The sequence below is a fragment of the Dermacentor variabilis genome, chromosome 5 (assembly GCF_050947875.1).
Source record: "Dermacentor variabilis isolate Ectoservices chromosome 5, ASM5094787v1, whole genome shotgun sequence".
Classification (NCBI taxonomy): Eukaryota; Metazoa; Arthropoda; class Arachnida; order Ixodida; family Ixodidae; genus Dermacentor; species Dermacentor variabilis.
In genome coordinates, this window is record NC_134572.1 from 168,994,687 (window position 1) to 169,009,755 (window position 15,069).

Here is a 15,069-nt window from a genome sequence, read left to right on the forward strand (position 1 = left end):
GGGCCCCGTAAAAGGGGGTTTGTCTTTCATGCCACAGTCCTGAGACTCGCAGTGGTTCTTCGGCTCTGGCTACACCCTTTGGCTAGGAGTAGTGTCCACTGCGTCTTTAGCGACGCCGGACGTCCGCTCTGTAAGCGGTGTGATCATTGTCAAGGCCTCGCCTCAAGAGGCGAAGCCTTGAAGCTTACCCAACCGGAGGCTTACGGGCCTTGCTTCAAGAACGGTGAAGCAGCACTGGTTGCTCTCACCAAGGGGTCTCGGTAGCACGGCCTCCGCCACAGTCTTTGTCGGTCGGGCAGATGCCGGTGATTGCAGCGGCGCTGCCCCCTTATGTCACGCATGAGCATACCCTGCCCTATATAAAAAACATCCGCGGACAACTAAACACTTATAAGTTGTGAATGCCAAGAAAATTAATGCCCCATTAATTGCCCCCCACCATTAATGCCCCCCACCGAGGCTTGCACTGCGAGTAATGTTTTCTAGTTTTGCTGCGAGGCATGCTATCGAGTTTTTCGAGTATGTTGGCGCGGGTTACTTCTTTTTTAGAGTTTCTACGTTAGCATCTTGCCTGACGAGCGATATCATTTGAGCAATATTGCTAAGAAATCAAGGATGCCACACGGCCCCGACATCATGCGCAACGAGACTGGGGAAGAAGCAGCGCCCATCAAGGCCGGCAGGTGCGCGCAGCAGCTAAGCCCAGCGGAGGCGAGAGAGAGATGTGTCTCTTCCCATGGCGTCGCCTGGCCATGTCTAATCCGCCGTGGTGCGCTGGTGACGTGGCGCCGCGGCGATGCCTTCTCCCCTCACGCAGCACCTGACGCGCTAGCGGGGAAGCAGTTGCTCCGGCTCACCCGCTCTGCTCCGTCAAAGCGCGCTCATGACGTAGCATCGCAGCCAATTGGAATTTAGGTTGCGCTTCGCTGCTACAGACGCAAGCTTTATTGCTGAATGGCCTAGTTTATGATTTAGCATCAAAAATAGTACGCGCTATTGCGCTTCCTGGAAACAAATGTGTTTCTTTACTTTGAGGGTGATTATATATCTTTTTTCCTCCCACACGAACGGCAAGCTCCGGACCAAACCACGTGTCCACCATCACAGTTTCGGCAGTGGAGTACGCCGTTACGTCATATGAGGAGCTATCATGATCACCGCACTGCACATGGGATTGACGGTCTCTGCTTCTCTGTGAACCGTGGCCTCGGGCACTCGAAACACCTACGAGGGTTTGGGATGTGTTGCCGCACTTATAATTTCGTGTATCCTACTTCTAAGGTTCCTGGTATCCCTCGGAACGGCAAGGTGAGGATGAAATGTTTGGTTGAAATTTCTTTGTGTTCCCGTTTGCTTATAATTATTTGTATTATGATAACGTTCTCATCCTTGCAGTCCTTAGAAGGGCTCTTCCTCGCGCTGATTTAACAGATCAGCGTTAGAAATCACTCCTCTGCTTACATTCGCGGATCGATGTCGGTCACTGTGATATGCACATCACCGAATAAGACAGTACCTGAGAGCTTTTCATGTTTGTTGTTGAGGATCATATTGTTAACATCAGGCAGGAAGTCGCTGCTAGCCTTCTTTGTAATTTAGTAGCGTGAACCTAGCGTTTCGGTCAGACGTTTCGCAACAGTGAAAGCTGAGACGGTGCTGACAGTTTCTCAATGGTTTTGGCTATGTATGACAAGGCATTGCGGTAATCTTTCTTTGCGTTAAAAGAAAAATTGAACGGTTTCTTCGTTGATTCCATTTTTTGAGAGAGGACGATCAGGCAGTTTCGGGAACGATGTTGATGCCATAGACCTTTATTGATTTCGGCAGCGATCGTAGGCACCCACCACGGAGCCCGAGAAAGAGACGCTACAAGGTGTGGATTATCTGCAGACGCGAGCTATGCAGCACCACTATAACCCAATATGTATACTCAAGGCTGGATATTGACACGTGTAATTGTTTAACTTTCTCGGTTGACCGCGTTTTACCATCTAATAAATAATAGGGACACGACGCATCTGCATGTAACGGAAGCTTCTCTAACGTTACCGGTGGTTCTACCCACGGCCTGTTGTCACCGACCCTGGTGTAATCTCACTCCACGTATGCGCGACGCGCATTGTGTAGTACTTTCAGGAAGACACGCGGACACCAGTGATTACTCTGGAACCTTCGACGACTGTATAAAAGTCGACGCGCTGGACCTGCTGATCATCTTTGACAATCGCCGGCTCCGTTCACTACTGTAGTTGCAGCCTGTTCTTGAGAGAAAAGGTTCGCCAAATAAAATGGGCTACACTCCCAGAACAACCATGGCGGCGAGCGCAGTGGCTGAACAAGACCCCCACCGACATGCTTTCAAAGTACGTCGACGTTGAACACAAGGCGTGCAGGGCCGTCCTGCGGTACATAACCTTCACTTAAAGCAGGGCAGTGCAAGAAACAACGCAGATCATGCCGTTCAAGCTGGTTTACGGCAGAAATCCTACGACGACTCTCCAGGGCATGCTGCTGCACATCCCCGACGAGTAGAATCTCCACGTCGCTGCCTATCTCCAGCCCGCAGAAGAAGCCCAATAGATCGCCCGCCTGCGCATCGAGAAACAGCAGAGGGCCGACAGCCGACATTACAATACTAGGCGATGCTACGTCGAGTACCAGGCCGGCGACCGTTGGGGTTTGGACTCCGAAATGAGAAACTGCTATAACTTGTCGGGCCCTTAGGCCCTCTCTGTAGCGCGCACGGGGGAAGCCTTTGAAACGCGCGCCACAACGGCACTCGTCGCATGGAGCATGCGCACCGATCGCGTTATCGTAAGAACTCGCGCAGGGACTGCCGGGAAGGGAGCTGCCCGATAAGAAGGCAGCGAAGACGGCACTCGGGGCTTTTTGCGGGGCGCGGGCCTGGGGAGGCGCTGGTGGGGCGTGGCCCGTCTAGGCTTCTTTCCGAGCGTGCTGCGGGGCAGGGGAAAAGCGTCATTGTATTGTGTCTGCATGAAAAAGTGCTCTTGTTGTTCGCTTTTGGGACTATCTGCGCGCCTGGTTCAGTGCTTGCTTGCTTTCTGCGCTTTATGCATTCTGTTATCGCCCGAAAGATTGTGTTGGTTGATGGTTTGTAGCGGCCGTTCTTTCGTCGCTCCCTTTGGCCTGTATATTTCGTTGCCCCGCTGTTTTGCTGCTTGCTTCTTTGCTTTTGCTGCTTTTTGCTGCTTTGCTTCTTTGCTACTTGCTTCTTTGCCTTGTTCTTTTCTGCTATTGGCCGCGAGGCTGCGGTAATTTTGAGCGTTACAGTCTATCGTAAATTAAAGCGGTTTTTGTTCCTTGCGCCTTTGGTCCTTTGTCGTGCTGGTCGCGGCTCGCGGACCCCCTGAGCGAAGGCGAGGGGCCTTGCTCTGGCGCCCAACGTGGTTTTCTTCTTTCTCGTTGTTTTTCTGTTTGTTCTGGAGTACGCTTCAGCACCGCAGGGACCACGAGCACGGGAACAAGGGAACCGCCCCCATCTCGAGGCAGCTGGCAATCCCCCCTAGGCCTACTTGTTTCGCTCCGACATCGGGTCCCACAGCTCACGCATCTGTACCCAACCCCTCTGGCCCGCGTAAGCTCACTGAACGTTTTATACTACCTCTCGCTCTCCTGGCGCCCCGCTATTCGGCGCCATCCTGCCTCCGCAGAACCGCTTGACCATTCCGTCGGACCGCTTTGCCCGTCCAATTTCAACACGACAGATGCACCGCCGGCATTTTAATGCACCTACGTTCGGGTAAAGTAAAGCAGGGTGAGGTTGAAAGTCATACTCGCGATACCACTAGTACGATGCCTGATAAAAAGGACCAGGGCGCGCCAGCCCAAGACATGTCCAGCATTATTGCCCGGCTGACCGCGCTGCTCGAGCATCAGACAAACATAGCTCCAGCAGCCAGTTTCCGTTTGCAGCTCTCTGTGCCTACATATGAAGGCCACGCAGATAAGAAATCGGTGGCAGGCTTCCTTCAGGAAATGCAAGATTACCGCGATGCGGAAGCCATTACGGATGACGTTCTTCTTCAGCGCGTCTTGCCCGTCGCCCTGACTGGGTCCGCCGCCCGCTGGCGTCGTCGCCAGTCATTCCAAAGTTGGGCGCACTTTGAGCAGCTACTGCGAGCAGAATTCCTCCCCCCCGACTACGCTGTCCGCATGAAAGACGAGCTTCGCGCCCGTAGTCAGGCGGAGGAGGAAAGCCTCCAAGAATACATACGGTCCTTTCAGGAGCTTTACGAGCGCGCAGACCCTTCAGCACCCGAAACAGAAAGAGTCACCCGGGCGATCCGGCAATCTCACCCACGCTTCCAGGCTTATCTAAGGGGCAGCACCTTCTCTTCGCTTGACGATCTCGCTAAAGCGGCGTCGGATATTCAGGCGGCGATGTTGGCAGAGCTCACTTACCAGCCTCCACCCCCGCCTCAAGCCTCCCTCGAGCTGTCTTGCGCGTGGCACTTTTCTCAAACTGCAAGCCCGAGGAATATGGTACCGCCTCCAAGGGCGCTTGACCCATTCACTCACCGCACCTTTGCCACCCAGGCACCTTGCCGGTCCCGGAACCTGCCACAACGTTGCGAGACACTCGGGGCCGCAGCAGGCCTGTAGTGGCTGCCGCCCAATCAGGCGCAGCAGATACACGCAGGAGCATTCCAGTCTGCTTCCAGTGTGGAGGACGAGGCCTCTACAAGAGCCAGTGCCCAAGCCCCCCTGGCTCCCGCCAGCAGGGAAACGACGTGGGCCGGCGGTGGTGAGCAGCTCCCAGTCGCCGGCCAACGACCTACCACGCCCCGACGTCCCCTCGGAACATGCAGACTACAAGCACCGAGCTGGGGCAGGCATTTCCAAGACTACGAAAAGCCGGGTGTTTTGGTCGTCTCACCATCCTGCTGCCACGGCGCTGAGCCACGGACAACCTCGGCACCGTAGAGGGGAAAGAAACGGCTCCCCGCACTCGAATCACCACCGGCATCAGCGGTAGTAGCTGTACCGGAAAGGTGTCACCCCCCCAGATCGAGAGCCCAGGATCTCGGACAAATGGTGAGGGCTTTGCCGTCCACGCTCAGTCTTCTTGACGCCCACCTTGAGAAAGCACCATCGGTGGTGGTCAGAATGGCCGGAATAGAAGTACCTGCTATTTTAGACACCGGCTCTGCTGTTTCCGTTTTCGGCGATTGTGTCAAAAGCGCCTGCGAGACGAAACGTCTACAGTTACGAAGTGTAAACACGACCCTTCGCATGGCATCCGCTCACGTTGCGTCCGCTACGTCAGCAGCCCGGTTAACGGTTACCATTAATGATAAAAAATTCCGGCAACGCTTCCTACACCTTCCAGGACTTTCTTGTCCTGTGATTTTGGGCCGTAACTTCATAGCCAAAGCAGGAATCGTTCTCGATCTCTCTAAAGGCACCTACCAGTACGGCATGCATGCATGCCCACTCAAGTTCATGACTAAGCCAAGAGAACCACAGTCAAATCTGTTTACCGCCAATATCTCTGCGGTCTCCGAGACGGGTAGTGGTATTCGCACTGTTCTGAAGTCTTTCACAGTATCTCCGGCGGAGAAGACCAAAATAGAGACAGCGCTTAAACCATTTACCGAAATGTTCACGGAAGCTCCTGGCAGCGTTAATGTGCTGACTCATAGGATAGACACCGGATGCGCCCGCCCAATTCGTTTCAACCCGCGGCCCCTGAGCATTTACAAGCGAGCACTTCTTGATAGTGCGCTAGACGAAATGATCGCTACCGGTGCAGTAAGACCATCTAAGCGCCCTTGGGCGTTCCCAGTTGTACTAGCACCTAAGAAAGATGGCACGGCGTGGTTGTGTGTCGACTACCGTCGGTTGAACGCGGTCACAGTTCGAGACTCGTACCCCTTCCCATCAATCGATTCAGTGATGTATTCACTCGGGTCCGCAAAGTTCTTTACTACTTTAGACTGCAGCAGGGGCTTCCTGCAAATTCCGATCGCCCCCTGCGATATTGCAAAGACTGCATTCACTTGCCATCGGGGACTGTTCGAATTTGTCCGATTGCCTTTCGGTTTATGCAATTCACCTGCAACCTTTCAGCGTGTAATAGATATTGTGCTTCAAGACGCCAAATTCAATTATGCGATGGCTTACATGGATGACGTGGTAGTTTTCTCGAATACCCTGGAGGAGCATCTCCTTCACCTAACTACCGTTTTACAACGAATGCAGGCCGCAGGCATCACCATTAACCCCCGGAAGGTTCAACTGGTTTCGCCCAGAATCAACCTCCTAGGTTTCATTGTCGAGCAAGGCACATTCCGGCCTGACGAGGAGAAACTCCGGGCCATACTGCAGCTTCCACCACCAACAGACGTCAAGAGCCTCCAGCGGTATTTGGGCATGGTGGGCTTCTACCGCCACTTTATCCCCAACTGCGCTGACCTGGCAAGACCTCTCCACCAGCTCTTACGGAAAGGTGCCAGTTGGTACTGGACTGACGTAGAGCAGGGATCATTTCGAGCTCTGTCATCGGCTATCGCCGATACCGCACGTCTGTTGCTTCCCGACCTCAACCTGCCATTCACCGTGCAGACCGATGCAAGTGAGTATGGCATCGGCGCAGTCTTGCTTCAGAAGCACCAAGGGAAGCTTCACCCTCTGGCTTTTGCAAGTCGCACTCTCGCAGGAGCAGAGCAGAACTATACCGTAACAGAGAAAGAGTGCTTAGCAATTGTATTTGCACTAAAGAAGTTTGACATGTATCTGGATGGGGCTGACTTTACTATTCAGACTGACCACCAGGCGCTGACGTGGCTGTCAAAGCTACAAAACCCAGCCGGCCGTTTAGCCCGTTGGGCCCTCTCTCTCCAGAAGTACAATTACAGAGTAGAATACAGGAAAGGCACCTTCAACAAGGTAGCTGACGCCTTGTCCCGAGCACCACTCTGCGGGGATGGCGAGCCGGCAACCGAAGTCCTGGCTGTGGCAGTGCCTGTGGATGCCTGGGGAACACTGATTTCCCGCCAGCAGCTACTCGACGCCCAGCTAAGCGACGACCAGTGCAACTTGATACGCAAGGCACTGGACAACGCCAACCCTGCCGGTAGCGCAAACTACGACTGCTACATGCAAGCAGAAGATGGCCTGCTCTTGCGGTACATACCTGCTGCCGATACGGATTGCGGTGAGTCCCCATTCCGTGTCGTTGTGCCTAAGGAGCTGCGCAAGCCTTTTCTAGAGTACTTGCACGACACCCGGCTCGCCGGTCATAGCGACGGCAAGAAAACATTTGAGAAGTTGTGTCGCGTCGCGACATGGCCGCACATGAGAAAGCATGTCTTCAGATACGTTCGCACATGTCCTACCTGCCAGACCGTGAAACCGAGGGGAGGGAAGCCACCAGGCCTCATGCAACCAGTTGAGAGCCGATACCCATGGGAAATTGTGGCATGTGATGTTATGGGCCCATACCCCAGGTCAGCTAAAGGGAATCGATACTTGTTAGTAGTCACTGACCATTTCTCCAAATGGGTAGAGCTGTACCCGATACGCAAGCTGGATTCTAAGATAATCTGGGATAGGCTGTTGGAAGCATTTACCCGTTTCGGTTTCCCAGCGCAGCTTATCACAGACAATGCCACATATTTCACCGGCAGGATATTCGTTGACAATTGCAAAGCTCTTGGCGTGCAGCACAAAAGGACGACACCCTACCACCCTCAAGCCAACATCACGGAGCGTGTCAACAGAAACCTTAAGATAATGCTGGTGGCTTTCACCGAGCGGCACAAGGACTGGGACGTTCGTATCCAGGAGATGGCTTTCGCCACAACAACCACAGTAAACCGTTCGACAGGGTTTACGCCAGCGGCTATTCTTCTCGGTCGCGAGCTCCGTTTTCCTATTGAGCATGCATTCACCAACGGTTCTGAATTACCAACTCGTAATTACTCCACGTTCACACAGAATCTTTCCAGCCGCCTGGCCCACACTCTGAAAGAGGTCAGGGAAAACTTGGACCTTGCCCGCCTGGAACATGGGAACCAATACAACAAAGGCAGGCGGCCCCTGGAGTTCGCGGTTGGCGACGAAGTGCTCCGCCGCACGCACCCACTCAGCGTTGCTGCAAAAGGGTTTGCTGCTTCCCTCGCGCCTAGATGGGATGGCCCTTACGTGATCACGAAACGTATTTCTAGCTTGGTGTACCTACTACGGGAAAAACATGGCAGCAGAGTAATAGGGCCCGTAAGCTTGCACGACCTCAAAGCGTACTACGAGCGCCCATCAGACAGCTAACCATGCTTCAGTCATTATACGAGTTCAGCAGTTAACGTGGATGTGCCCTACATCCGTTATCTGTTAATCGCGACGTTTTTACATATGCTGTCTTTGGATATGCTCGCCTTACGCAGAATGCCACGCTACCACTCAAACGGGCGTGACCAGCCTGGCTGCCACGGCGGCCCATCGAAACATCACCTACGTCGTCGGCCTCTCACCCAGGCGACCGATGTGCGCTAGCGTCGGTTGGGCGAAAAGTGCATTGTCTCTGAAAGAGCGCACGCCTTGAGCGCATGCCAATTGGAGCCGTCACGTGCAGCTCCGAACGACGCCAGACAGCATTCCAGCCCATCGCGTGCCAACAGCCCCGAACATTTCGCAACAGCCGTGATATAACTCGACTAGGACGATGCATGGTGCTGTTGGACATATTGTTGCATAGTGTTGTTGCATAGTGTTGTTGCATAGTGTTGTTGCACAGTGTTGTTGCACAGTGTTGTTGCACAGTGTTGTTGCACAGTGTTGTCGCACAGTGTTGTCGCACAGTGTTGTCGCACAGTGTTGTCGCACAGTGTTGTCGCACAGTGTTGTCGCACAGTGTTGTCGCACAGTGTTGTCGCACAGTGTTGTCGCACAGTGTTGTCGCATAGTGTTGTCGCATAGTGTTGTCGCATAGTGTTGCTGCATAGTGTTGCTGCATAGTGTTGCTGCATAGTGTTGCTGCATAGTGTTGTTGCATAGTGTTGTTGGACACCCAGGCGGGTGTCCGGTCTTGTACGGGGGGGGGGGGGGGGTGTCGGGCCCTTAGGCCCTCTCTGTAGCGCGCACGGGGGAAGCCTTTGAAACGCGCGCCACAACGGCACTCGTCGCATGGAGCATGCGCACCGATCGCGTTATCGTAAGAACTCGCGCGGGGACTGCCGGGAAGGGAGCTGCCCGATAAGAAGGCAGCGAAGACGGCACTCGGGGCTTTTTGCGGGGCGCGGGCCTGGGGAGGCGCTGGTGGGGCGTGGCCCGTCTAGGCTTCTTTCCGAGCGTGCTGCAGGGCAGGGGAAAAGCGTCTTTGTATTGTCTGCATGAAAAAGTGCTCTTGTTGTTCGCTTTTGGGACTATCTGCGAGCCTGGTTCAGTGCTTGCTTGCTTTCTGCGCTTTATGCATTCTGTTATCGCCCGAAAGATTGTGTTGGTTGATGGTTTGTAGCGGCCGTTCTTTCGTCGCTCCCTTTGGCCTGTATATTTCGTTGCCCCGCTGTTTTGCTGCTTGCTTCTTTGCTTTTGCTGCTTTTTGCTGCTTTGCTTCTTTGCTACTTGCTTCTTTGCCTTGTTCATTTCTGCAATTGGCCGCGAGGCTGCGGTAATTTTGAGCGTTACATTCTATCGTAAATTAAAGCGGTTTTTGTTCCTTGCGCCTTTGGTCCTTTGTCGTGCTGGTCGCGGCTCGCGGACCCCCTGAGCGAAGGCGAGGGGCCTTCAAACTGTTAGTGAGGAACTGTTACGCCGCTATTTCGGATCCTAAAAGATAATCCGACGCATTGGAGCACTGGGCTATGAGGTCGTGCAGACGACATTTGGCAATCACAGCGGTCATCCACGTGGTGAGGCTTAAGCATTTCTACGCCCGGTGACGAAATCATGGACTTAGTTTGTTATTTTCTTGCCATTAGGTATTGGGGTGAAATCATGGCAGAGTCGCGTTGACCTGTGGCTGGTTCGTCATGTCGTCAGGTCGTCTTTTGTCGGCGTATTTTTGACTTCCAGGCTTTGTCAGGATGGCGCCGTGTCATTGCGCCGTCGTCGAAATAGATCTGTAAGTGTCATCGTCGGTGGCGGAGGTTCTGAATGATTTCGACGTACAGCAACCCCACCTTCATCGATAGTGTGTGTGTGACAACTTTATTGAATATCCTGCAGATTCATGGCCTTGGTATAGGCCACGCCGGGGCCAGCAGCGAGACCCTGTCCCTCGGTAACTAACTACCACGGCTTGGTGCTTTTAGTTTTCCGGATAGGGGTTCACGGCTTGGCCCCGGGCTAGGCCAGTGCATGGTCTGCGTTGCGGCGACAGGTGGCGTCCTGGCAACGGCCAGGGCGCGAGGCGTACTTTGACTACACGCGACGGTGACGTATGCCATCACTTCAGGCTGTGGCTGTGGCAATTCCTGCTGTACTTCGGGAGCTCCCGATGATCGCTGTATTTCATCGAAGCCTACGTCAGTAAGCAAATTAATTGGGGATTGTGATGCTAGGAACATCTTCCAGATCTATTCACGCACAACTTGGCTGATCGTCTCTCGCCAGTCAATGGAGCAGAGAGCTTGAACTTTGTCGAGTCTGAGCGGCGATTGAATTGCCTGGTGCACAATTGTAGCATCTTCTTAATCGTCGTTGCTTCTGACAGAAATTCTGCTACTGTTAATGAGTTAATGAGTGAAACAGCTTTATTGGCCTGCGCCTAGGCCGTGCTAGGGGCGGTAGAGACAACCTGTTTCCCAGCCACCTCTCGAGCTCGCTGGATGGCCCATAGTTGGTCTTGCAGGTCTGAGCTAATCAGCGTCGCTTTCCACCGCGTCCCAAGGTGTTTTGTGGAGATTGCATTTTTCCGGTACATTGCACATTTCCATAGAATCTGTTCTAGGGTGGCGTGTTCTGTCATACATAGTTTAGACAAATCATCTGGGTACAGTTCTAAGTAGATGATATGTTGGTGCACCTGGTTGGTGAAGGTTCTGGTTTGAAGTCGCCTCCAGTCAACCGCCTGAGATCTGTCTAACTTGAAGCTAGGAGGTGAGAATCTGCACCTCCATTTATGGCAGAAGCAACTCACGTCAGAGAATTTGAACATTCTGTCCCTCTCCTTCCAGCCCTCCCCTCCCGTTCTTTCGGCGGAAGCTTCGCGAGCGTGGTAAGTGACACCTTGTGTGACGCAGGGGCCTTCTTCATTGAGGTTGGCAGCGCTGGACCCACAGGAGGTGTGAGCTGGAAACGAAATGATGTATCTCTGTGCGAATTCCTCTGACAATATGAGCTGGGCTTTCCCGTACAGTGTGTCAGCGGCCTCGAGCAATATTCTTCCTCGCGCGTAGTTTCTGATGGCCCACTGCGATTCGCTGACGACGTTTCTACATTTGGCTGAAATTATCACCTGCGCTATAGATACTTCTGTGATTTCAGTATTATGAGAACGTATCGAGCACGCGCTTATGCACGCGTGGTCGGTGTTTATTACTACCACGACGTAGGATTTGTTACTCGTATACTCCACTGCATCCACGCAAGACGCAAACGATTTTCTACCGTATGCCTTGAGTAGAGCGTTATCTCTGCTGTCTCCTCTGCGCAGATTAGGTTCGGTCTGCGTCTTTCCGGGCCGATTTGGGATCTGGATATTTTCCCTGATTACCTTAGGAACAGACGCTTTAAATCCTTGCTGATTGTAGTAGTTTATCCCTAATTTGCCGAGGATACTCCTCCCCGAGCGCGAAATGGCTAGTCTATCCAACTGAGCAATCTGTTGAGCCACTATCGGCTCCTCAAACGTGTTGTGTATGCCCAGTTGAAGTAGTCGCTAGGTGATGGTGCTGTATGGAAGGCATAGAGCTTGTTTGTACGCCTTTCGTATGAGTGCGTTGATCTTGGCTTTTTCAGTTGAATACCATTTGAGGTATGCCGCCACATATCAATGTGACTTATGGCGAAGAAATAGATAAGTCTGACGTCGTTAGCCTCCTTCATTCCCTGGTGTTTGTAACTCTCCTGATAAGCCTTACTACACTTGTGATTTTGGTTACTAGCCTACTGACTGGTCATCCGTTAATGCACTTGGATTCGATGATGAAACTAAGGACTCTGATCTGTTCTCCCATGGGGATAGTCCTGCCGTTTTTGGTGCGAATTTGCCTTTCTTCGTAGGCTTGGTCCCGATTGTAACCCTTGGGTGGTCTGCCTCTCGAAGTGGGGCGATAAAGGAGGAATTCAGATTTATCCGGCGAGCACTCGAGGCCAGTTACTTCGAGATACTCCTCGATCGTGTCGATCGTCTCTGCTCTATCTCTCCGTCGCTACCTTCATACACCTAGGTGGTGATATCATCTGCAGATAAGGAGCAATGTATGCCGAGTATAGAGTCGAGCCGTTCCGGGCGTCCTATCATTATTAGACTGAATAGCATGGGCGATGTGACTGAATCCTATGGTGTTCCAGCACTGCCCATGCATCTCTCCTCAGATCTGAGTACTCCCACTACGAAGGATGCCTTTCTGTCCATTACGAAGTCCTTGCCGTAAGCACATTCTCTCGATTCTAAGCTTAATTGGCTTATCTGATTTAATATAGTTACATGCGCTGCTTTATCAAATGCTTTCTTAGGTCTAATCCTAGTACCGCCCGAGCCGATCTTGTTTTATTGTCTAGGATCTGTTGTTGGATTTGTAGCGCAGCGTCCTTTATGGATAGCTGGGTACGGAACCCCAGAATGAAGTCTGGGCCAATTGCCTTCTCTTCAAGGTAGTTATTGATTTTATTGAAAAAGGCGTTTTCTATCAGCTTTCCAGCATAGGACGTGAGTGAAAGGGGGCGTAAGTTCGATAGATCGGGGTTTTGCAGGTTTTGGTATAGGGATGACTTTAAATTCTATCCATTGTTTTGAGATGGCGTCTTCGGCCGAACGCTCGTTTATATAATGCTTGATGTTCTCTAATGCTTGATCGTCTATGTTCCGGAGGCTTGTGTTTGTGAGCACATCCGGAACCGGTGCAGGTTTAGGGTTGAGATTCTGCAGCGCCGCCCTAATTTCAGCACGGTGAACTCCTCGTGTAGGAGTTCGTTAGGGCCTCCAGCATATTGCCCGTGCTCTATGACGGGTTTAATGGGCCTAAATATGCTGCTAGTCTCGGCCATAAGGCCGTCCTAGCGGCCTTTATGCTCGTGCAGCAGCTTACAGAAGGTTTGCCTGTGTACCGACTTGGTGTTATTTGGTTCGAGTAAGTGTTGTGGTATGCGCCATGTCTGAACAGCGCGCATTTCGCCGTCCAGAGAATTGCAAACTTTGTTGCATTGTTTTTTGCTTAGCTGCGGACAATGTTCTTCAATCTGCGTGTTGAGCTGGGCTATACGCTTGCGTGAGCTCCTATTGTTCTTCTGCCCCTGCCATCTGTTTTGCAGTTTTGTTTGCTCTCCCACACAAGCACAAGACGGCTATCAATCTTCTCTGTGGGGGGCTCTGACGCAATGGCTTGCGTAGACTCACGGTCTATTTTAGAATGTCTTCGACCCATTCTTCCATATCACTGATGGCTGCTTGTTTTTCGGCATCTCTGATTTTGCAAAACTTATCCCAATCCGTCCATATAACCTGTGTAATTTAACCTGCATGTCAGCTCGGTGAAGGGTTCTTCATTCTTCGGTCATCAGTCCGGCGAAGTCTTCAGTGTTAGCGGTACTGAAGTGGTACACCTGTCTTCTTCACTTGGATGACGTCGTCCTCTTCGCCTGAGATTTGGACGATTACCGAGTACTAGACGCCATCAACTCATCAGGCCTCACTCTGACGCTGAAAAAGTGCCGCTTCGCTTACGATGAGCTTCTGTTCCTAGGCCACGTCATCAGCAGATCTGGAGTCCGCCCAGACCCGCAGAAGACAGCTGCCATCGCAAAGTTCCCGCAGCCCATCGACAAGAAGGCAGTGCATAGATTCCTTGGCATGTGTGCCTGCTGCAGACGCTTCGTCATAGACTTATCACTCATCACTGAGCCTCTGACACATCTAACTAAATGCGATGTAGAGTTCCAATGGGAAACACCGCAGGCCCTAATTTCAAAAACTCAAACAGCGCATGCAGTCGCCGAGGATACCGATACAGGATACCGATACAGGATACCGATACAGAAAGCCATAGTGAGGGCAATAACATTGGCCTTGGGGCCGTCCTAGCCCAAAGGAAAGACGGACCTGAACGGGTGATAGCTTGCGCTAGCCGGTCGCTGTAAAAGGCGGAAGACAATTATTCTATGACCGAAAAGGTGTGCATCGCCATAATTTGGGCTGCAGATACATTTCTCACACACCTATATGGCAAACCGTCCAAAGTCGTCAGCGACCATCACGCGTTGTGTGGGCTAACGAATTCAAAGTACCCTTAAGGACGCCTGGCGGGCCCCTGGCGCGGTGGAGCCTCAGACTTCAAATTATATGTCAACACTAATCTGCAAGTCCGCACAAAAAACTCTGATGTTGACTGCCTGTCTCGCACTCCCGTGGACCCGCCGCCCCAAGATAGCCAAGACGAAGACGCCTTTTTAGATACAATTCGTGCAGACAACTTTGCCGAGCAGGAGCGAGCGAACCAGGAGCTCGGAAGCCTTGCGGAATACTTTCAAGGCAAGACCGGCTTTGTTCCGAGAGTATTTAGGCACTGATTGTCTTCGTTTTTCTTACGAAATGACGTCCTGGTGCAGATTTTTTTTTTTTTTTGCCAGGCCGCTCAAACTCCAATCTTGTTATGCTCGCAGCACTCCGGTCAGAAATCGTGCATGCCCTGCAAGATGATACGACAGCCGGGCATCTCGGGTTTTGCCGTACGCTCGCAAGAATGCAGGAGAAGTATTACAGGCAAAGCAGCACCATTAAAGGGGTGGAGACATCAAAATTTTCGTTCATGCGTTTGTTAATTCAAACGTTGCGTCATGCTTCAGGGAGCACGATACACACAGCGGGATTCATATATATCCGATAAATAATTTAATAATAGCATTATTATACCGAGCGATTTCGGTTTCGGTTTCTGTGCTCCAGGGGAT

The 15,069-nt window shown here is 52.2% G+C and overlaps 1 protein-coding gene across 1 annotated transcript; it reads left to right on the forward strand.

The window, feature by feature from the left end:
• The first annotated feature begins 3,813 nt into the window (after window positions 1-3,813).
• Window positions 3,814-4,623, forward strand: LOC142583706 (uncharacterized). Its single transcript, XM_075694192.1, has one exon. It carries the CDS (start codon window positions 3,814-3,816, stop codon window positions 4,621-4,623), a length of 810 nt encoding a protein of 269 aa, XP_075550307.1.
• Window positions 4,624-15,069: the final 10,446 nt, after the last annotated feature.

Bases quoted from the DNA above. Each gene is read 5' to 3' on its own strand.
- LOC142583706 (XM_075694192.1), top strand. From the start codon at position 3,814: ATGCCTGATAAAAAGGACCAGGGCGCGCCAGCCCAAGACATGTCCAGC.